The sequence below is a fragment of the Artemia sp. Qi Xiang Cuo genome, chromosome 9 (assembly GCF_049724085.1).
Source record: "Artemia sp. Qi Xiang Cuo chromosome 9, ASM4972408v1, whole genome shotgun sequence".
NCBI lineage: Eukaryota > Metazoa > Arthropoda > Branchiopoda > Anostraca > Artemiidae > Artemia > Artemia sp. Qi Xiang Cuo.
This window is the reverse complement of record NC_142802.1, coordinates 74,025,649-74,049,380: the sequence shown is the minus strand read 5'-3', so window position 1 is coordinate 74,049,380 and position 23,732 is coordinate 74,025,649. Positions and strand designations below refer to the sequence as shown.

Below are 23,732 nucleotides of genomic sequence, written 5' to 3'. Positions count from 1 at the left end.
GAGAAATCGTTTAAGGATTGTTCCGGGTACCCGGCTGACTAACCGTATTTCAAACAATAGGCTATACGAAAAATGTGGTTCAATACCGCTCTCTAGGGCTATAATGAAAGAAAGGTTGAGGTGGCTAGGGCACGTTGTGCGGATGAAGGATGACAGATTGCCAAAGATTTTTGTTTTCGGCCAACCATCTAGGGCTAAACGGAAAGCAGGTCGTCCCCGTCTGGGGTGGGAGGACGTCATAAAGAAAGATTTAAAGGAAATGGGAACTTCGTGGGCGGGTGTAAAAAAGGAGGCTTTGAAAAGATTGGGGGTGGAGGAGGAGCGTGCGTAGCTGTGTTGGCCTCAGGCGGCTTGGTGCTGCGGTGAGTTGTTAGTAGTAGTAGTAGTAGCATGTATATAAAGATATAAAAGTTCTTAGTGCATAAACATTTCTTGTAGAAGTATATACATGTGCCCCGCCACATTCCTCCTTAAGAAAAGACTCAGTTCCTTTTATAAATTATTCTTTTTTTAATAAATAAAAGTTCAAATAAGGATAAAAAAAACCTTTTAATAGACAGTGATGATGATAACAGTGAGAGAAATTCACAAAAATACCAGATATTTTGTTCACATATGCAGTGACCGTCATCAGAAGTAAAACTAAACTAAAACAATTTAAAACAAAAGTTTATATGCAAAATCAAATAAAACTCCATATTGTTTAATTCTCTAATTCTTTTCAAAGCAAAGGCGGAAGCTAGCCTCTTTGACCTTCTTGGATTCGGTTCATTAGCGTTCAATATGTGACACTTGGACAGAGCTCAACTACATTGGGTGAATTGAACTTTACTTTGTCAGATTTTAATAAATTATAGTAGATAAAATTTAGCCCAAATTCACCTGTTTCACGATTCAAAGCAATGTTCTTGAATAAGATTTTCTTAATTTCAAGAGTTTCACGAAAGTTTTGATTTAAACCCTGATCCCTGAAACCCTGATTTACACCCTGAGAAATCAAAGAGACATTATCGAACAAAATAAAATGGTCTGGAAAACTGAAAATATGTTCTGAAAGGGCTGAAGTAAAATCTTCAGACTTAGAATCTTGCTTGAAAGCTGAAGAAATAGAATCTTTATGCTGTAAAAATCTCATTTCCAAATTCTGGTTAGTACGTCCCACATATGAGCTTCCGCAAGTATATGAAATCCGATAGATCCGACTTTGTTGCCCCAATGAAGTTAGATCCTTCCCAGAATTTAGAACACTACCCAAAGTATTATTACTCTTTAAAGATACCTTTCGATCATTACTCTGTAAAATTCTTTTAAGCTTTTCACTTAGCCCGGGTGCATATGGTAAGGAACAAAAAACATCCTTCTCCCGAGTTGTTTCCAAGACTTTCTTAGAAATCTCTAGAAACTTTTTTCTTCTCTTTGAAAAAGTCTGGTTAATTAACCACTCTGGATACATGTTGCTTATTAGTATTTTTCTTAGAAAAGACAACTCCTCCTCAAAAAGCTTTGGAGAGCAAATACTAAAGACCCGGTCAGTTAAAGAAATGATCAAGCCAATTTTTACTTGGCGAGCGAGACCGGAACTATAAGACAAAAATCTATTGTTATTTGTCGGTTTTCCGTGAATTTTAAAATCCAGACTATTTTCGATTTTTAAAATAAGAACATCAAGAAAAAGAAGTTTCCCATCCTCTTCTAATTCAACAGTAAACTTTAAATCCCCCCCCCCTCAAACAATTAAGATGTTCCAAAAATCCTTTTAATTCCTCCTCGCCATGATCCCTTACTGATAATATGTCATCCATATACCGTCCCCTAAAATTTGGTTTTAGACTACATGAATCTAACGCAAAGGTTTCAATATTCTCCACAAAAATATTAGCTACACCCAGCTTTTATTTGTCGTCATGGAAAGGCAGTGTGGTCTCCGAAATTATCTACGTCTTTTTATAATGCTAGAGTAGTTTTATATTTAGGTATTTTTTATATCTTTTTGTGAGTGAATTTGATGTTCAGTCATTTGGATTACTGGGCCGTTCATTTTTTTTTAAGTTATTAAACATGTTCACACACAAAGGATATTCCATTAGTGTGTTCACATCACAAATTCCCGTTTATAAGCCCTATAGGGAGTAATCTGTTTATCTAGCATTGTTTAAGAATATGAACACCTATTTCTTACTTAATTCTTCTGAGTTAATACTTTTTTGTTCACTTTTTTTAAACCCCGTGGCACCACTGCGAATTGATGTTTGGCTTGTCATTACAGGGTCCGATTCTAGCTGCCACAATGTTGGTTGACAGGCTTGCTACATGTTCTTATAAGAAAGACCCAGCCACTGAAATGTCGATTCAAAACCCTGTGTGCCACTAATGGCTCTAAAGGATCTTTATTCTTGTCCTTTTTTCTAAAGAATTTTTTTAAAGCTTTTTTTTCAAATAATAGTAAAGAGCGACATCGAAACATAAGACGAACAGATACTAGTCCGCATATGAGTTCCCCCCCCCCCTTCAATCTCCCACTCTTCACAGTAATGTTTTACTAGTATTTTATAAAAATGTTTTTGAATGCATCAAAAACAGCCATTTACCATTATCAGTTGTTTCACTTACCTATTGGTTTCATAACAATTGAGCAGAAAATATACTGTTGCTATTATGGCTGGACTCACCAAACTGAGTCAAAGCTCAGATCAGAAAGGCCCATTGCCTCTGAAATATTTTTGTTAAAAGCAAATAATAGTCAATAAGCCCTTCCATTCTTGAGGAGTTTACTGCTTTTCGTATTGTCCGAAATAGTAGCTTCGTGGTTCTCACAGATTTTGAGTTTTGTTGTATAATTTTCATCAAGATTACATTCTTCTTGTGCAATCCACCCTTCAGATGGGAGGGGAAAATTTTTAACAACATAAAATAACCGACTTTATATGAAAATAAAAAAGACATGACATAAAAACATAAAATTATTAGACTTCAGAAGAGCTATGACCCTGAATTATGCCAGAGGAGCAAACACGTTTGAAAAGGAAATAAAACTAAAAAAACGAATGTTGCCTATCATTTATATTACGGGGGGAGGGGAATTCGTAATCATATAAAATAACTGATTCATATGAAAAGTTTTATGACAAGATAAAAAAAATTGAAATAATAAAATTTCAGAAGAGCTATGACCTAAATCCCTGCCCGAGGAACAAAAATGTTTGAAAATGGAATAAAATAAAAAAAGAATATTTGTTCGTTATAAAATTATTAAAACGTGGATTATAAAATTATTAACGAGTTCCAGGTCTCACTACCATACAACAAAAAGGAAAGTATTAATGCTGAGTAGATCCAGAGGACATGAGATGGATTTTGCTTCTAGTCCATGGTAGTTTTAAGAGAGTTTCATTTTTTAGATCACCACGCGAAGTTAAAAAAAATTGGCCCATCCTACTGGAAAAACTTGTTTCCCTAGATAGCAGCCTCAGGGTTCTTACAGAGTTTGAGCTTCATTGTATAATTTTCATCGAGAATGCACCCTTGTTGGGAATGTTGAAATTTTCATTAAGCACTGGTAAAGGATCAGATAACCATTTTAAATTTAGCCACTTGGAATCGATTGCTAAAAAAATTAAAACAATGAATTCCATTTTTTCTCATGAAACACAGACAATTTCGTTCACGACAAACCAGTAAAAATGTTTAAAATATGAAAGAGCAAAAAAAGGCTTATGTTATATAATTAAGAAATCTGTTTTAAATAGTTCTGTCCGAAACAGTGACTATGGTTTAATAAAAAGCTAATATAAAATAAAATAGGAAACATACAAATAAATGATTTCTTATTCCATTCCACACTGAGATTAATTAAATACCTCTACAGGGGCACAGCTCCAGCAATTTTGTTGAGGGGAAAGAGGGGTCCACATCCGAAGAGTTAAAGGGCCTGTGCTATATAAAATTTTTTCTTTAAATTATTTCCCTCCAATTTTTTTCCTGTATAGTGTTTTTACTGATTTAAGAGGTATTACTGCTATGCAGTTTTTGCAGTTATTAAACTGCAAACCAGTAGTTTTTAAGCTTGACTATTTTATTTTATAAAACTTCGATAACAAAAGACTTTAAAACTTAAATAATATCCCTAAGAAGGCATTGAATATGGCAGCACTCAGGTAACTTCAGTCTCATGATATCAACTTCTCATTCTTCCAAGATGACAGGTCTACCACTGGTATTGTCTCACTTGAACAAGGCACTCGCCCGTTTCTGAAAAAGAAGGCAAGGTCTATTTATTATGACTGGAAAAATAGATTTTCAGGCCTCTATTGGGCAAATCTGACACCTCACCTCAGATGGTAGAGCCTCATCTCGAACACCTCGTCTTTGAGCAAATATAATAGTGAAATTTGAAAAAATCTGGATCTAAAAGCTAGAAATACACTTTTCTAAACTTTCAAATTATATATTCAGCTTCCTCTCCCAGGGGTAGATAATTCAGGAGTTGGCTTTAGGGGTACGTGCCCCCCCCCCCCAGATGTTAAAAGATTGCACTAAGTACAGGGCCGATAGGGAAGACAAGTTTTTATCGGTATCCCCCGCTCTAAACAATAATTCTTTGTCCACCCTTTTCCCCTCCCCAGAAAAGCCCTTGATTACCCTTGGCGTTTTTGAAAAAGAAATTAAATAAAAAAAACAAGTTTTTTAAACTGAAAGTAAGGAGCGACATTAAAACTTAAAACGAACAGAAATTATTCTGTATATGAAAGGGACTGTCCCCTCCTCAACGCCTCGCTCTTTACGCTAAAGTTTTTTATTGTTTTAAAAAATAAAGTTGTGAGACAGAGTCAAACTTTAGCGTAAAGAGCGAGGCATTGAGAAGGGGACAGTCCCTTTCATATACGGAATAATTTCTGTTTATTTTAAGTTTTAATGTCGCTCCTTACTTTCAGTTTAAAAAACTTGTTTTTTTTATTTAATTTTTGAACGTTTTTGAATAAATGCAGGTTTTGATCTTGGATCACCGTACATGAATAATTAAAAAACAAATTTCATATTAATTTACTTTTATTTAGTTAAATGGCTTTCTCTAAACTTGTTTAATTTTATTTACGAACGTTTTTATTAGTAACAAATATACGTATATGAAAGGGACTGTCCCCTCCTACACGCCTCGCTCTTTACGCTAAAGTTTTTTATTGTTTTAAAAATTAAAGTCGTGAGAAAGAATCAAACTTTAGCGTAAAGAGCGAGGCGTTGAGGAGGGGACAGTCCCTTTCATATACGGAATAATTTCTGTTCGTTTTAAGTTTTAATGTCGCTCCTTACTTTCAGTTAAAAAAACTTGTTTTTTTTCTTTAATTTTTGAAAGTTTTTGAATAAATACAGGTTTTGATCTTGGCTCACCGTACATGAATAATTAAAACAAAATTTTATTTTAATTTACTTTTATTTAGTTAAATGGCTTTCTCGAAACTTGTGTAATTTTATTTACGAACGTTTTTATTAGTAATAAATATACGTAACTTACGAATTAACTTACGTAACGAACTTCTATATTCATATATCTTTGATTTGTTTATTAGGGGGTTCGTCCCCTAGTCAATACCTTGCTCTTTAAGCGAAAGTTTGAATTTTGTTCCAATTCTTTAAAAATGACCGCTTAATCACAAAGGCTGTTAATTAGAATAAATATCTCTTATGAAAGTACTAAAAAATCTTTGACTTAAAGAGCAAAGTATTGACTACGGAGTGACCCCAATCATATATGTAATATTTTCTGTTCGTTTGAAGTTTCGATGTTGCTGCTATTGCAGTTGAAATACTTGTTTTTTTATATTAAATTTCTGATCTTTTTTTAAATAATGCTGGGAAGCCCGGTGTCCCCTTCATAGCACTGTCCCTTCCCCCATGAAAACTTCCTTCATGGAAAGATCCTCCCACATAACCCCCGACCCACCCCCCTCCCCCACTACCAGGAAAAATCTCCCCTGAAAACGTCTGTATACTTCCAAATAACCAATGCTATATGTAAACATTGGGTAAAATTCATAACTTTTAGCCCTCCCGCTAGGAATGTAGGGGGATTAATTCTTCCTAAAATACATAGTTATTATATTTTCAGACATGCTGAATATATTGGCTCTCTCAAAATACTGATTAGGTGACTGTGGGAAATAAATTATCGTTAGAAGGGGCCTGGTTGCCCTCCATGTTTTTTATCACTTAAAAAAGGAACTAGAACTTTTAATTTCCTTTCCAATGAGCCCTCCCACGATATTCTAGGACAACTGGGTCGATACGATCACCCCTGGGAAAAAAAACACCAAACAAATAAACACGCACCCGTGATCTTTCTTCTGTCAAAAAATGCAAAATTCCACATTTTTGTAGATTGGAGCTTGAAACCTCTACAGTAGGGTTTTCTGATACGCTGAATATGATGGTGTGATTTTCATTAAGGTTCTATAGTTTTTAGGGTGTCTTTCCTCCCTTTTTCGAAAATCAGCCAAATTTTGTCAGGCGCCTAACTTTTGATGAGTAGAATCAAACTTGATAAAACTTATATATTTGAAATCAGCATTAAAATCTGATTCTTTTGATGTATCTATTTGTATCAAAATACCGTTTTCTAGAGTTTCGGTTACCCTTGAGCCGGGTCGCTCCTTACTTACAGTTCGTTACCACGAACTGTTTGATAAATTATAATAAACATACTAACTGAACCTGTTGACCATTTCCGCCACCAGAGGGAGGTGAGGAAGGAGTCTAAGGAATGATTCCCCTACTGAGACCTGCAAAATTAACCACTTTTCGAAGGTTTTTCTATGATACCTGACTAATATGTACTGAGGCAAAACAATAGGAAAAAATGGTCTTTTTGCAAGCTTTACTTGTTTTGGTAATTAAAACTCGGAAACGTTTTAACTAAATAACCAAACACGCCGATTGCATTCAACAAAATGACTATATTTCAAGTACTTTAAGTAATAATTTAATAAAGTAATAATTAAATGATTGTATTTGACTATATATTCAACTTTGATTAAAGGTATCGGGATTAAGGGTATATTCAACTTTTATTTAGGATGCTCTATCCGCCCCGTGGCGGATAGCGCATCCAGTTTGTGTAGCACGCCCCAACCAAAGCACGGTTACCAAGTCTGATGATTGTCAAATTTACCCATAACAAAAAGAAGAAACGTTAGTAAAAGGGATATTGTAAAATTATATGGAAAGGAATTGACAGATATTGTTATTCTGACAACAAAAACTGTTTCAATAAGTATATCGAAATTATAGAACCTTCTTTCTTTAACAAGGATTTTAACTTTTCATACCTACCTGAAAATCAATTCCAATTAATTAGTAATTAATTAGTTATTTAATTATTAATAAATAAGGAGCTAGTAATTAATTCCGATTAATTAGCAATTAACCCACAAGTTGTAAAACAATTGGCCCACAAATATATTCCTTCCAATTATTAGGTTTAGCATCCCATTTTGAGCAAATTCTTACTTAGTAAAGGGAACTATCATGTGGTTTTCAAATTCACAAAGTAAATCTAAGAAAACATACTATTTTCAAAACTGGCATTTAGATAGTAAAAGATCAGAATGAGTTACTAAAAAAAGTTTGAACTGTCAAAATCTTCTAGTTACTCCTATGAGCACAGAAAAACAGAAAGTAAAATTATAAAAAAACTTGCGATGCCAAAACTCTTAGTCCTTCTTACAGGCTGACATTTTCACACAGCAGATCCCATCAGGTGAAATTTTCCAAGCTTAAAATGCCATACAAGAGCCAATGTCATACTAGCAAAACCAATCAATCTTTAAAGGGCAGAGTTATTTGTCGTCATAGATAAGTAAGAATTAGACTGACTTGAGAAGAAACGTCACAGATGTAAACCAATGAAATTAAAGTATATTCTTATCATAGAACTATAGGAAAGTAATAGCTTTTTTTCTTTTTGTTCTGGCTGTCAGTTATTTCTTAAAATGTTGTTCTTCAGACCACATGGGCAAACCATGAAAACACACATAAAAGGGTGGGCGATTAATATTTGATTTATCAGTTTTTCATTGTTATCTCACGGATTTTATTCGTTTTACTGTTTGTATCTTATATATAACTACGATTCAGATTTAATATTTATATGTGAATCTTCAAAACCTAAAATTTTATCTATATTGCCATTGACTAGGTAATTTTGTCTTCCTAGGCAAAGGGGGAGGAATGTTAACACTTTTCTCTTTCTTTTGGATACGCTTGCCAAAAAGTGAGTGGTTGGAAAGAATGACATTTTTTTGTTTCCTTCTATAAGAATTCTCAAGTCTGATCAGAATAGCATAAACTCTAATTGAATCTCTACTTACGATCCAGTGGCGGCTTTGAAAGCATCAGGCTGTAAGCTAGTTAGTTCACCATCACTGTTGTCACACAATATTCTGGCTAAACTAGATCTCCGTAACTGATTTAATTGAGCTAGAAAAATACATTTAGTTGATTTACTTATGCAGAAAAAAGATTACACGTTCAAGTTTGGTAAAATACACGAAAAGGTAATAATTATTCGTATACAATTCTACCAAAATATAAATGTGTTAACAAAATCATTTTTATGTCGTATTTCTCCATGCGTAGAAAAATATCAGAGAGAAGTTTTTTCATTTACTCACCAGGTTTGGCTGACTATTCTTGGAGGACCATTTTAAGCCACCAGAACATTGTTAATTATTCTGAGAAATACAAATTGTATAATATCATACTGAAATATGTTATTTATTCAGGTAACAGCATTAAGGTTTTGTAAAGTGTATCAAACAGTTCGTGCTAACAAACTGTAAGTAAGGAGTGACCCGGCTCAATAGTAACTAAACCTCTAAAAAACAGAATTTTGATACCAGTAGATACATCCAGAAATTAGATTTTCATGCTGATTTCAAAAATTTTAGTTTATCAAGTTTAGTCTTACCCTTCAAAAGTTACGAGCCTGAAATAGTTTGCCTTATTTTCAAAAAAGGGAGAAACTCCGCCTAAAAGTGATAGAATCTTAATGAAAATCAAACCATCATATTCAGCGTATCCGAGAACCTTACTATAGAGGTTTCAAGCTCTTATCTGCAAGAATGTCAAATTTTGCATTTTTTGCCAGAAGAAAGATTACGGATGCGTTTATATATACATATACATATATATATATATATATATATATATATATATATATATATATATATATATATATATATATATATATATATATATATATATATATATATATATATTTTACAGTGGTGATCATATCGATCCAGTGGTAATAAAATATCGCGAGTGGGCTCATTTTAATGAGATTAAAAGTTCTAGTGCCTTTTTTAAGTGACCAAAAAACTAGAGGGCAACTAGGCCCCCTCCCAAAATCATTTTTTCCCAAAGTCACGCGATCAAAATTTTGAGATAGCCATTTTGTTCAGCATAGTCGGAAACCTAATAAATATGTCTCGTAGGATGACTTAATCCCCCACAGTCCCCGGGGAAAGGGCTCCAAGTTATGAACTTTGCCCATTGTTTACATATAGTATTTGTTTCTTGGAAGTATGCAGACATTTTGAGGAGATATTTCTTCTGGTGGGGAGGGGGGTCAGAGGAGGAGGCTACGTGGGAGGATCTTTCCATGTAGGACATTTTTATGGGGGAAGGGACATTTCTACGACGGGGTCGCCAGATTTCCCGGTATTATTCAAAAAACGATCAGAAATTAGATAAAAAGCAAGTTTTTTCAACTGAAAATAAGGAGCAGCATTAAAACTTAAAATGAATCGAAACTATTACGTATTTGAGGGGTTCTCCCCCATTCCATACCTCGCTCTTTACGCTAAAGTTTTTTTAGTACTTTCAAAAAGCTATCTATTCTAATTAAACGGCCTTTGTGATTCAGGGGTCATTCTTAAAGAATTGGAACAAAATTTGAACTTTAGCGTAAAGATCGAGGTATTGAGTAGGCAGAGAACCCCTAATTTACTTAATAAAAATACACGAATATAGAAGTTCGTTACATAAGTTATTTCGCAAGTTACGTCAGATCAAAATTTCGAGAAAGCCATTTATCCAAAAAAAGTAAAATTATTATTCAAATTTTGTTTTAATTATTCATTTACGGTGAGCCAAAGTCAAAGCTGCATTAATTCAAAAACGTTCAGATATTAAATAAAAAAAAGGAATCAAGAAAAGACGATTTAAAATTGAAATAAACCAAAAATATTCAAAATTGCTATTTCCCAAGTAGGGATAGCTCTGTGCCACGGTTTGTTGTTTAAATCACAAGGGAATCTGCCCTTGGGGTCCCTGACGCCTGTATACTCGTTTCGTTGTGCATTTTGGCCTTTGGCTTGCTTTGACTGTTATTGTGCTTTGTGCAAATTTTCCCAGATTCCTGCATACTGCAACTATCAAAGTGCTGAGAGTGCTTAGCAACCCATTTTTACCCTGCTTTTAAAATTAGTGCTGTGCCTGCTTTTGATTTATATTGCTTGTTTATTTTATTTTTGACTGCGGGCTCCCCCCTCTGCTTTTAGCATATTTTTTTTATTTATTTGACATTTACTTCTTTTGTGATTTCATTTTGTTGTTTTACCTGATTGTTTTTAACCCATTTGGTTTTTTTGGGGATGACTGACAGGACAATTAGGAGTAGGTCTAGTCCTGTCACCCCTGACCCAATTAATTCTTGTGTTAGGATTTTGGCTTTAGGTGTTGAAGGTCCAAATGAAACCACTAGGTTGTTGACATTAGGTAGTAGAACCGTCATTGCCAAAAAACTTTTTGAACACCTCCATAATCATGAGGGCAGTGGCCATTATGGTTCAATGTTGGAAAGACTTGGACCAAATGGCTTCATTGCAATAATAGCTGCAAACCAATCAGTAGCTATGGCTATACTTTCAATTTCAGATATAGCAGTAAATGGTTGTAATGTAAAGTTTGTGCTTGGTCCTAGTTCCAACCCTGCTTTGATAAGAAATAGAAAAGGAATTGTTTTTATCCCATCTGAAGAGGTCACTCATCTGGATGACTTTGTCAAGGAGGTCCAAGTTGATAATAGAATAGAACATGTGACATTGGCCTTTAAAAACCCAAGCCCATCAGTTATCCCCCTGGTTTGCACCTTCAATCAGGATGTTCAGTTCCGTCTGAAAATCTCTGTTTGGGGCGCAAGGAATACAGTTAAGCAGTTTATCCCCCGGGCAATACAGTGTTTCAATTGCCAAGGTTTTGGCCACATGGCTTCAAATTGCCGCAGAGGAAGAGGATGCCTACTATGTAGTAGACAACACACTCATAATGAATGTCCCAAATTAAAAAAAAATAAACAAGATCAGGTACTCAAGTGCCCTAACTGAAGTGGTAACCATGCTACTAATGCTAGAGAATGCCCAGTATTCATGGAGAAGAAAGCAATTGTTACCTATTCCTTCACTAATAATGTCCCCATGAGGACTGCTGCCGAGGTCCTGAAGAAGGGACTTCCAACACAAACCAAACATGTCCCTATGGCCCATAAAGACTCCTTTCCCCCTTTGACACCTAACCACCATCCAGTTGAGGACCTGAGCAAGAAATATATCACCATGTTTGAAGGTGTTACAAAGCAGATCTTTTATCTGGCTGAGACAATAACATCACTTTGTAAACTAGTATCTCAGATGATGCCTGCTAATCTTCAAAATGCAGTCCTTAGCCTGTCCAACATTGCTGAAAACCTAAACAGAGTTGAATCAAGCCCTACAACCAGTAACAACCCTCCCCAAACCAGCAGCCCAAGGGCCCCTGAAAGAAAACGTAAAGGAAAAGAGGCTACACCTAGCCCAGAAGGTAGTAGTAATAAGCTGCAAAGACCCAGGTTAGCCCCCTCACACACAAATGACTAGCTCCCTTTCAGTGTTCCAACTAAATATCCGGGGATTCAACCAAGCCAAAAGAAAAGAACTCCAAAATACTTTAGTCAGGCATGCTCCTGATATTTTCCAACTTTGAGAAACTTTTTTAAAACAGGAGAATATTGTCCATGATTTCAAAGGGTACACTATTGCCGTTGGAACAGAGTCCACAAAACAGGTGGTGGCCTACTGTCACTTGTGAAAAATGACCTAGCTTTTAGAATACATGACCCCAGTCCACAAGGGGAAATGGAGGTAGGCATAATTGACATAAAGCTACTGGGAAGTAACAAGTGGATTAGTATTGCTAACTGTTATGCCCCAAAGACAAATAAATTCTCCTTGTATCAATTCAAGCTGATTGTGAATGCATGTGGCCCTGTGAAAATAATTAGTGGTGACTTTAACCTGCACCACAAAATGTGGGATACTGTATCACCAGAAGATCCAATTGCAACCCCTTTAACCGATTACATCCTGGAACCCATAAATAAGTTGTCCCTTGTCACCCCCAAAGACCTAAATACACGGCTGAACCCTCAGACAGGCAAATACTCAACCATTGACATCACTTTCACATCATCAGATATTGTAAATAGTGTAGAAATTCAGAAACCCTGTGACTTTGATTCTGACCATGAGGTTCTATCATTAACACTAGAGATCAACCCAGTAAGGTCAAGATTGCAACCAGTGAAATTCTGGAAATTCCAAGACAAACTCTGGAACTCCTGGAAACACAACTTAGACCAAAAGGCTTCAGAAATTAAGACGAGTGACCAGTCAGTGGACTCATAATCTAATAAGATTACTTCAGCTATAATAGCTTCTTTAGAAAGAATATTTGGTTACAAACAACCTCATCCCAAGAGACAAAATTCCACTCCTGGACGTAAAAATAAATGCCAGAAAGCCTACCTAGAGAATAAAAAAGAAAAAAATAACTTCTCTAGATACCCCTCAATTGAGAATAAAATAGCTTTCAAGCAAAAGACAGCAGAATTCAAAGAGACACTATAGACTAGACACAGGATGGATGGAGAAGGCTCATTGAAGACAAATTTGGCCACAACACCCCCGTTCGAGAGCTATGGAGAAATTTTCAGGTTTTTTCAGGTAAAAAAAGAAGAACACCCATCCCTGCAGAAATACAGATGGGAAGGACTACAGAATTTTCAACCAATGGGAAACTTAATCTCTTCTTAAAAAAGTTTCTGAATGTAGATACACCATTACAGTTCACACACCATCAACTCAGTCTCAAAAACGGTACTGTTCCATTTTCTCATTTCAGCTTTCAGGAAGTTTAAGACACCATTTCAAAGCTCCAGCCAGGTGCAACTGGCCCTGATGGAATTCATAATTTAATGTTGAAAAATTTGCCAGATACATTTGTTGAGCTACTGACAGAGTTATTCAATAGATCTGTCATAGAGTCATCAATACCATCTGAATGGAATAAGGCAACAGTGATCCCACTGCTCAAGGCAGGAAAAGACCCTAAGCTGGTTGATTCATACTGCTCCATATCACTCGCCTCTTGAGTTGCAAAACTAATTGAGTGGGTATTGAAACGAAGAATTTTAACCCAATTATCAGACTACTTCCAAATTGAACAGCTCGGATGTCTCCCCGGAAGGAGTATCCGAGACGCCTTAGTTAGACTAGAGCATCTGGTCAAACAAAGCTTCAAAAAAGGAAAAGCAGTACCTGTGATATTTTTAGACATGGAATCTGCATTTGATAGAGTAGATGTGAGGCAACTAATCAGAAAGCTATCTGTAATGGGCTGACCAGACCTACTGGTAAATTGGATCCACCAATTGTTGATGGGCAGGGAGGTCCAAACTTCCCTGGGGGGCTTTTTCTCTGAGTTTAAGATGAAAGCAGTTGATGTTGGACTCCCTCAAGGGGCTCTTCTAAGCCCACTTCTCTTCTCAGTTTATTGTCATGATATAAGCCTGGAAAATGTTCTTGGAGCAGAGCTCTTTCTGTATGCTGATGATATTGCTGTTGCAGTTGTGGGGAGAGACCCTGCATGCTTACAGTCAGCCTCTCAAAAAGCTTTAGATTTGCTATCAACTTGGGCAAAAAGTAATAATATGGTCTTCTCAAGCCATAAGTCAGTTAGTGTGTTTTTCCACAATTTGCATAACCTGGATGCTTTCAAACCACTGGTGAAACTGAATGGACATGGGATTGTGGTTGCAGAACATGCACGCTTTCTGGGAATTGTATTTGACCAAAAATTGACATGGAAACCCCATCTGGATGAGCTGATAGGCAGTCTCAAACAAAGACAAAACTTCATTAATGCTCTCTGTCTTGGAAGAAGAGGAGCCCCCACATTCTTTGCTTCAACTATTGTCAAGTCAGTGGTGATATCCAAGATAGACTATGGATCATTTATATATGGATCTGCCAAGAAATGTCTCCTCAAGAAACTTGACACTACCCTCCATGAAATCTTACGAAGAGCCCTTGGCTGCCTAAAATCAACTCCTATTGCAGCTATGTACTGTGAAGTGGGGATCCAGTCCCTTCACTCCAGAAGAAAATATCTTCTCGCAAGATATTTTGCAAAAAAGATAAGACTCAAGAACCACCTTATCTACAAAGGAATCATTAGCCACCACAACCCTGATGTCCGATACAAACCAACAGAGATGCCCTCTTTTCAGAGATTCCTTTGCCTTCCTGGCATGGAAGAGTTCATAGAGAATGGCAGGCTGACTGTTAATTTGGATGATGATTCTCCCAGCGCCTCCAAAGGAATTGGGGAATTCATTATTCCTAAGATCAACATTGAAAAAAGGAGGACCTCCCCCAAACTGTGATACAAATCATATTTCTGGGAAAGATGGTAGAATTATAGGACTACATCTAAGTTTAGACTTATGGCTCAAAGACAAAAGCAAATGGCAGCTGTGCAGCAGTTATGTTTTCTTAAGGCCTATCTCTTTCCTACGGCTTACCATTCTACCTGACAGTTTTCTCGGGAGAACTTGTGGCAATTAAGTTTTCTCTTCAAGCCATATCTAGTCAAACAGAGAACAAACATCAGAAGTATATTGTCTGCACTGATTTACTGTCAGCTCTGGACTACCTTTCACACCAGCAACACCAAGCAAGAAATGTTGCCATGGAGATTGAAAATCTGACTACACAACTTGCAAGAAAGGGTATATCAGTCCTATTTATATGGGTCCCAGCACACTGTGGTTTAAAGAGAATTTAATTGGAAGACCGGGCTGCAAAACAAGCCTCCCATCTGGGTCTGATCACTCAAACCCCTATTGCTGGACCTGAATTCCTGTCTTCAATCAGTTCAAAAATTTTGGAGGAAGAAGAGGCTTGGCTCTGTTCTTTCCATACCCAGCTCCTGGATCTGTATAATTACAAGCAGCCATCAAAAGAAATGTACCTCTCATCTCGCATCCTTTCAACTTGTCTCTTTCGTCTTAGATGTGGCCATGCAAGGACTAAATCAACACTATTCCATTGGAAAATTACCCCGTCCCCCAACTGCGACACATGTGGAGTGTACGAAGACATACGTCACATCATCTTCAACTGTAGAAAATATGAAAAGGAGAGGGAAATACTAAGGAATTGCTTTGAGAGGGCATTTAAGGCATTCACAATGCGCTCTGTTCTGGGACATTACACCTCTCATCCGTGGGCTATACAGATAAGAAAAAAACTTTTTGGTTGTTTTTTTAATAATACTGGTTTGGTTAATTCCCTTTAAGTTTTTTTTTTTTTTTCTTTTTTTTTACACCCTTATATTAGCGCATTTTAGAGTCATCACACTTTGTATATTTTTTCCTTTTATCTATGTTCTATCAGTTGTTTTTTTTTTTTTTTTTTTTTTATTTTTTTTTTGTTTTTTTTTTTTTTTAGTTGACGCATGTGACAGGAATGTTGTATATTGGCATTATTTATTTAATTGTGTTGCAATTGTATTTTAATTGTTTTATGACAAAGCAGTGCCGAATTACTCTGATTCTTGTTTTTTGACGCAGGCATTTGCTACATGTGAATGACCCCCTACCAATGGCACAATAAGTGATACCTGACATGGCTCAATGAATATTGACTAAAGTGACACCCAAGCAAGCTAGTGATTACAGAAGGCACAGATTAATCGAGTGATACGAACGCATATGACCGATTGGTCGAACGCGTCAAACCCCAAACAACAACAACAAATAAAAAAAACTATTTTTTTAAACTGAAAGTAAAGAGCGACATTAAAACTTAAAACGAATAGAAATTTTTCCGTATATGGACGGGGCTGTCCCCTCCTCAGCGCCTTGCTCCTTACGCTAAAGTTTTTTATTGTTTTAAAAAATAGAGTTGTGAGAAAGAGTAAAACTTTAGCGTAAAGAGAAAGACGTTGAGGAGGAGACAGCCCCTTCCATACACGGAATAATTTCTGTTCCTTTTAAGTTTTAATGTCGCTCCTTACTTTCAGTTAAAAAAAAAACTTGTTTTTATTTAGTACTTACAAGAGGTAAATATAAAATTTTATTTGTAAGTAAATAAATTTTTGCAAGGGACTGAACTTAGGTTGCTAGAGGCGTGACTCTGACAATAAATTTATTACGATTCCTTATGACCAGGCCCAACGACAGGGAAGCGAAATTTACAGGATTTTGTTTCTTCACTGTAAAAATTAAAACTTTTAAGGTAAGTTAAAAATTCTCTGATTGATTAAAACCGTTCAATTAACAATTAAATTTACAGACTTAACTAATATCGAAGCAATTTTATTCCAGATCTGCTTATAACTTCTTTTTAAAACTCGATATAAATTTTAATAGTATTGAGACCAAGGAAGTAATTTTATTTATATTTGCTTTGTATAATTTTCCCGTGCTTTCTTTACTAATTAGTTTCCTTCCTTCGAAAATATTGACCCCTCATGAACCAATATGAACCACACGGTCCCCACATCATACAGTTAGGTACATAGGTATAAAGTTATTTATAACCCGTCATACAAAAAGAGCATATAGTAAAACAAAAAGAAGAAATCGAGACTTATTACCATTAAATATAAGAAAAATCAACATAAAAATGATAAGCAAATATAAGAGCCCCAACGTAAAAACATATAGAAACTATAACATAGAGATTTGACCTTTTGCCACTAATGTGTAGCTTGTACCAGAAACGTCTTGGATTTAACAAACGCACGCTTCATTCTAAGACGATCGCACTAATCATTTATACAATAAAAATAACACTAAGTTCAATAGATAGATAGATAGATAGATATTTATTGCAATAAAAACCACTTTGGGCCATGGCAAAAAAAGGAAAATCACACAAAATAATAACATGATTATAACACTCATAGCAAAGTATGGTAGCCTACATAACAATAACAACGCAAAATTACAAAACATTACAAAAACATAATAAAGCACACGATATCATTAAACTAACATAAATAGATAGATGTATGTTACATCAATCAAGGGCCATGACTACAAAAATAACAAACAAGAAAACAACTTACACACATACAACAATACTTTCCAGACTCACCCCACGCCTTTTTACAAAAATCTATCTCTATGTGACATACCCAATTTTATATACTTTGCTATCATTCTTATTGTCCCATAATTTTTTGATCCCATTACTGAAACCAACCACTCACTTGTCCCCACATTAAAAAAAAATAAATCTTTCCTTAGATCCTGTGATTCGGGACAAAGGGCCATGAAGTGAAGCAGATCCTCCCCATTTTCTCCCCACATAGGGTATGAGTAAGGACCGTCCATTACCCTTATCCTCCATAAATATTTCCTCCTTTCTCCAAGTGCTAGGAAATTACCCCTACCTGAAATATACCACTTAATTTTTTTACTATTTAAACCCGCTTTAATATCTCCAGACCTCCTTCCATTGCCGGTAAACGCCGAGGGACACTGAGGCTGCGACCTCACACTGCCATTTCTGAATCTCCTGATTTTCAAGCACTCCCTTTACTAGTTTTGCTACATTTCCTACTTCCAGCCCTATCCCCTTCCCTTCATTCCAAACACCTGATAACCCGGAACTATTTAAGATTGATTTCACCTAGGAAGCCCATGAACTTTTCCTTCTATCCTGTAACACCTCCAGATAAGCTGCATTTACTAACCTATTATTCTGTAAACCAATCACCTTTTCCCAGTATCCTATCATTCTAACTAACCTTTTTACCCTCAATGAAAACAATCCTAGATCACCCTTTAACACCAGACTATTAAATTTCCCGCTTAGCCCTAAAAGTCTCCTCAAACGTCCTAAATAAATTCTCTCTATTTTTTCCCCTTTATCAAAACCCCAAACTTCCCCACCGTAACTCAATGATGGGCCTACCTTCGTCTCAAAAATTCTCTTCTGTAGCTTAATATCTGCCGGTCCTAGATGCCTAAGGGGGCTCTTCAATAATGCCCATGAAGCCTTCTGACCCTTCCAACTCGCTATTTGCACCTGATCACTCCATTTCCCTGAACTTATGAACTTACATCCCAAATAAATATAATACTTAACTTCATTCATCTCTTTCCCTTTAAAATAAAACTTATTCTTTTCTCTTTCATCATTTCCAAAAACTAATATAACTGATTTTTCCATATTTAAAACTAATTTTTTACTCTCCAGACAACTATCCAAAATCTCTAACATCTTTTGCAAATCCGGAGCCGATTTCGCAAGCAATACTATGTCATCTGCAAATAATAAACAACACAGCTCCAGCGACATTAATTTTAACATAGGGACATTTCTATTTCTAAAACACTCCTCAATATCGTTAATAAAAAGAGAAAACAAACGCGGTGATAGTGTGCATCCCTGTTTGAGGCCTACTTTACTTAAAACTGGCCTAGAATAAGAAATACCTACCTTTACAACTGCTTTAACCATCTCATACATTTTCATTATAACTTCTACTAACCTAATTGGCAATCCTAATTTCACCAACACCACTTATCGAGTACCTGGCAGGGCTACATTATTATAAATTCATGCAAGAAGGGCTCTATTCAAATGGAATTAGGAACTTACAATCGTACCATATAAGGGGTAGATTTTACTTGCAATATTTTCAACATCAGTGTAATTTCCGGTACTTTCACATTATCAGGGCCCTTCTAAAGAAGTCCAACAAGAGATGCTACAGTCAAACGGGAAAGACGCAATGAAAAACCCGTTTTTACAAGATGATTAAATGAAAAAAAAACAAGGTTTTTTTTAACTGAAAGTAAGGAACGACGTTAAAACTTAAAACGAATAGAAATTATTCCGTATATGAAAGGGGCTGTCCCCTCCTCAGCGCCTCGCTCTTTACGCTACAGTTTTTTATTGTTTAAAATAATAGAGTTTTGAGAAAGTCAAACTTTTAGCGTAAAGAGCGAGGCGTTGAGGAGGGGACAGCCCCTTTCATATACAGAATATTTATCATAACTTTCAGCCCTCCCCCCGGGGACTTCGGGGGATTAAGTCGTCCTAAAAGACATAGTTATCATATTTTAGACCATGCTGAACAAAATGACTATCTCAAAATTTTGATCGGTTGACTTTGGGAAAAAACTAAGCGTGGGAAGGGACCTAGTTGCCCTCCATTTTTTTGGTCACTTAAAAAGGGTACTAGAACTTTTATTTTCTGTTCCAATGATCCCTCCCTGGATATTCTAGGACCCCTTGGGTCGATACGATTACCCCTGGGGAAAAAAACAAATAAACAAGCATCTGTGATCTTTCTTCTGACAAAAAATGCAAAATTCTACATTTTAGTAGATAGGCGCTTGAAACCTCTACAGTAGGGTTCTCTGATACGCTGAATATGATGGTGTGATTTTCATTAAGGTTCTATAAATTTTAGGGGGTTTTTTCCTCTTTTTTCTATAATCAGCAAAATTGTCTCAGGTGCGTAAATTTTGATGGGTAGGACTAAACTTGATGAAACTTATATATTTGAAATCAGTATTAAAATCTGATTCTTTTGATGTATCTATTGGTATCAAAATCTCGTTCTCTAAAGTTTCGGTTACCATTGAGCCGAGTCGCTCCTTACTTACAATTCGTTACCGCGAACTGGAACTGTTTGATTCAATACACCGCAGTTGAGAAATACATTGCATAGCTTTTTTTTAAGATATTTAAAGTGTTGTTCTTTGGTGTTTTGGAGGGGAAAAAGGTACCTAGGTTATGTTAGGTTACGTATTTAATATGTGCTATACTTTGCCTCCCACTCCCCTAATGTCAAATATACAGCCCAAATTTGTTTCTAAACTATTATATAGTCATCCTATTTTATTTAATTTCATTAGCATTAACCAACTTGACTTTTTAGAGAGGCCCGGATAATGCGAAAGTACCTAATTTTCATACGGTTTCTACCAATCGCCGATCAGGATATGGTGGCTTATCACTAGGCTTTACTGCGGCACCATTCAAATCTATATCATCAACTCTAGTCAGACTTAACTCGTTCAAAATCAAAACATTACATTTTGCTGCATTTAAGAAAAGTTCAATTTCACGGTGATTTTCAAAAATCTCTAGAAACGATTTTCTTGCCTACTAGTAGTCTTACAGACATTAAAAATATCGCATCATTTTACAGTTGTTGGAAAATTTTCCTCCCCCCCCTGATAAAAAGGAAATTCAATCGTTACTTTTCAGGTTTTGGAAGTATTTTCTTATCATACCTATTCGGATTCCCAATAAATATGTTACTCTTTGTTATTTTTAACGTGATAGTTATATGTTACATAATGTTGTATGTTACTTTTTGTTATTGTTCATTATTTAGTAGTTTTTCAGGTTTTGCAAGTATTTTCTTAGCATACCTATTCGGGATTGCAATAATAATATGATATTACTAATCGTTATATTTAACGTAATTGCTATATGTTACTTTTCAACATTATTCATTATTCCGTTGTTCTTGGGTATAATCACTTTTCCGGTATTTTCTTAGCATACCTATTCGGACTTGCAATAATTATGTTTATGAAAGATACAGTATTTTTTATTTCTAAAGAAATGGATGATATGTCTTGTGGCTCTGCAGGTCGATTTAACAAAATTGTTGATTTCCTGCTGAAATGTATTTTTTGGTGTGGTTAGCTTTTGATGAATTGATTGGATTTAATTGTTTATGACTTCAATTGACTTGCATTATTTGCTATTGATTGCAAAATAAACTATCTACACATAGCCGCCCAGGTATAGCTCAAGAAGCCTACTGTTTAAAGTTGTGTTCCTTTTCCCCTTCTGCCTTGTCCTTTTGTTTTGTTTTACTATACTCATCTACAGTAATTTTGCATTTATTGAGGGCCCTAAAAAATTATTATAATTTCTACTGGTGTTTTTAAACAAGGAAAAGAAAGTAATAAGTCGGGAACACGAAGAAATTTGTTCCCAGAGAAGGGTGGACTTTCATACGACCTTATTTATGAATCCATGTCTATTTTTACCTTCACTTATTCATATTTATGGTAACTTGAGGTAATGCACCGTTTAACAGCAGTTAAAAACATCCTTTTGACTTTAAATAAATACAGTTTAGAATTTATTGGAATTCGGAAAGTTTATAACCATTGTAATATGCACGCAATAGAGATTCTGAGAATTTACAGTTTTCATATAAACAGCATTGCCATCTAATTTTCAATTTCCAAAAGTAGATGCCCACAGTGAATGAAATACCGGGAACTCCAAAAAATAGCAATAACAGTGATTATATATCGATAACTACGTTAAAAACGTTGACAAGATAGATTTGATGAAATTATAGCCCGCCAAAAACAATTATGTTACTTAATAAGGGAACTTAGATGAAAAATACCAACTTAGCTCATTGCTTGTGTGTAGTACTACAAATCACAAAGTAAAACTGGAAGAGTAATATTGATATTAATACTGATATTAAAAATCATAAATAATATAGATATTTAAAAAAAATACACTCGTTTTCAAAATGGACTAAATTGTAGAAAAGAATTTTTATTATGAGGGGCGCAAACAGGTTGAGCTATACCTAGAGGGCATTCACTTTCTGCCACCTGGTGTATATCTCAGTGCACTAAAATGTGCTGTACACTCCCGTCATGCTTTGCACAGTTACCGCCATGCCTGGATCTCTTCCCCCACACTTTGCACATTCCTCCTGCTGTACGTGATTTCTGAAATTGGACGTCCGTTCGGGCTTTGCATAACATAGATATCAAAGTGATATAAGTTACAAATGCATAATTAATAAAAATTAGTGAGTCAAGGAAAACGAGTTAAAAAGACCAAGTGATGCAAGACCCCATCCATTTTGCACCATTCGTTTTCGCTTATATTCTTAGATTCTCGAGAAAAATTATTTTTTGCTTTTTAGTTCGTTTTGAAATTGAGTTTGCTTTATTTTTTTATGGTACTTGTATGATATACCCTCTGCAGCTCAAGTTGTTCATGCATTGACGCACTGTAAACCGGTTTCTTTCGCTAGTTTCTTTCAACTTAGTGTGAGAAAAGACTGAGAGAATTGACAGAGTAGATGGGAAACATACAATTTGGGCTTTATATTTGCAAATAAGGGGGGGGGGTAGAGTATTTGGACCGTATGAAGTCAGAAAAAAATTCTTACTTCATAATATCAGAATATTTGAGGCATTTTGCATGCAGTCTCGCTGTATTTTACCCCCCCCCCCACCCTAATGTGCAAATATACAGCCCAAATTACTTAGGTATATTTCATCAAGATTAACCTAACTTCACTTCTTGAGCTGCAGGGGGTATGAGTACATTTTTTTATATATTTATCACTATCGACTTTTTAGTTGTTTTTAAGACTAAAAAATCTTTAGTCTTCTCTGAAAAAAAATTGTTCTTATCTAAGATTCGAACTTCAGTTGCCACTGGCAAGTGTCCTTACTGCTGCACCATCCAGTGTTGTATAATAGTTTTTGTCTTATAATTTTTGCTGTGTCCAATCACCCGTTTAAGCTGTTTTATCTGTACAAGGGCAAGCATGCAAGAGGGGAGAACCTTGATGTTGTAATATTGTGCTCTCATAGAATGTGCATATACTAATAACATTTGGATGTAACTGAACATTTGGAAGTGGTAGAAAAATAGCTCACAAATTTAAGAGATTTAGGTAACAAAAGTACAAACAAGAGGGGGAGTTGAGGCAAAAAATGAAATGAAAGGGAAGAAAAAACCAACAAAATTATCTGCAAATTTACAAAAAAAAATTTAAAATCTATTTGTGTCTAAAAAGATGGCTGACATTATTACCTTGCGTAAAGCTGTGACTTTGTCCACCGATGTCATAGTAAAACCTATCACCCCTTCTCAGTCGCGCAAACTGGTCCCCAACGAGACAAAGAAACGTGGGCCCCAGAAGTGATCCAGTTTGGGGCATTTCTGCAATGCCACCAACGAATAAGTCAATATCATCTACATCTCTATATAATCGCTTTAAGGCACGGATCATCTGAAAAGAATATTAAATAGTAAGCATTCTTGGATTATTTGAATACCACTAAACCTAGGTATTCCCGCATGACCCTGCCTTCTTGAAGATCAAAGAAAACTGCAACATATAGTAATATTTGAAAATAAAGAAAATAAATTAGAATTGAAAAAAATCCTGAAAATAAATTATACCTTAGAAAAAAAATTAATCTGCAGACTAGGTTCCCAGTGGAAAAATTGCTAATTGTGTCCATACATAGCGATTCTATTTTTTTTCAATAATATCCAAATGTCACACTTTATATTTTAAATTTAAACAGATAATTCTTATGCTCTATT

At 35.5% G+C, this 23,732-nt stretch overlaps 1 protein-coding gene across 1 annotated transcript in view; it reads right to left on the bottom strand.

The window, feature by feature from the left end:
* Nucleotides 1-3,980: 3,980 nt before the first annotated feature.
* The window catches only part of LOC148949019 (immunomodulatory peroxidase-like), a 151,220-nt gene continuing 131,468 nt past the window's right edge, over nt 3,981-23,732 (bottom strand). The window contains exons 13-15 of the mRNA XM_089094867.1: nt 23,214-23,412; nt 8,361-8,469; nt 3,981-4,248 (exon numbers count right to left, since the gene is read on the bottom strand). Coding sequence (XP_088950993.1) covers nt 4,167-4,248; nt 8,361-8,469; nt 23,214-23,412 — 390 coding nt within the window. The 3' untranslated portion in view covers nt 3,981-4,166. The remainder of the gene's footprint in view (nt 4,249-8,360; nt 8,470-23,213; nt 23,413-23,732) is intronic.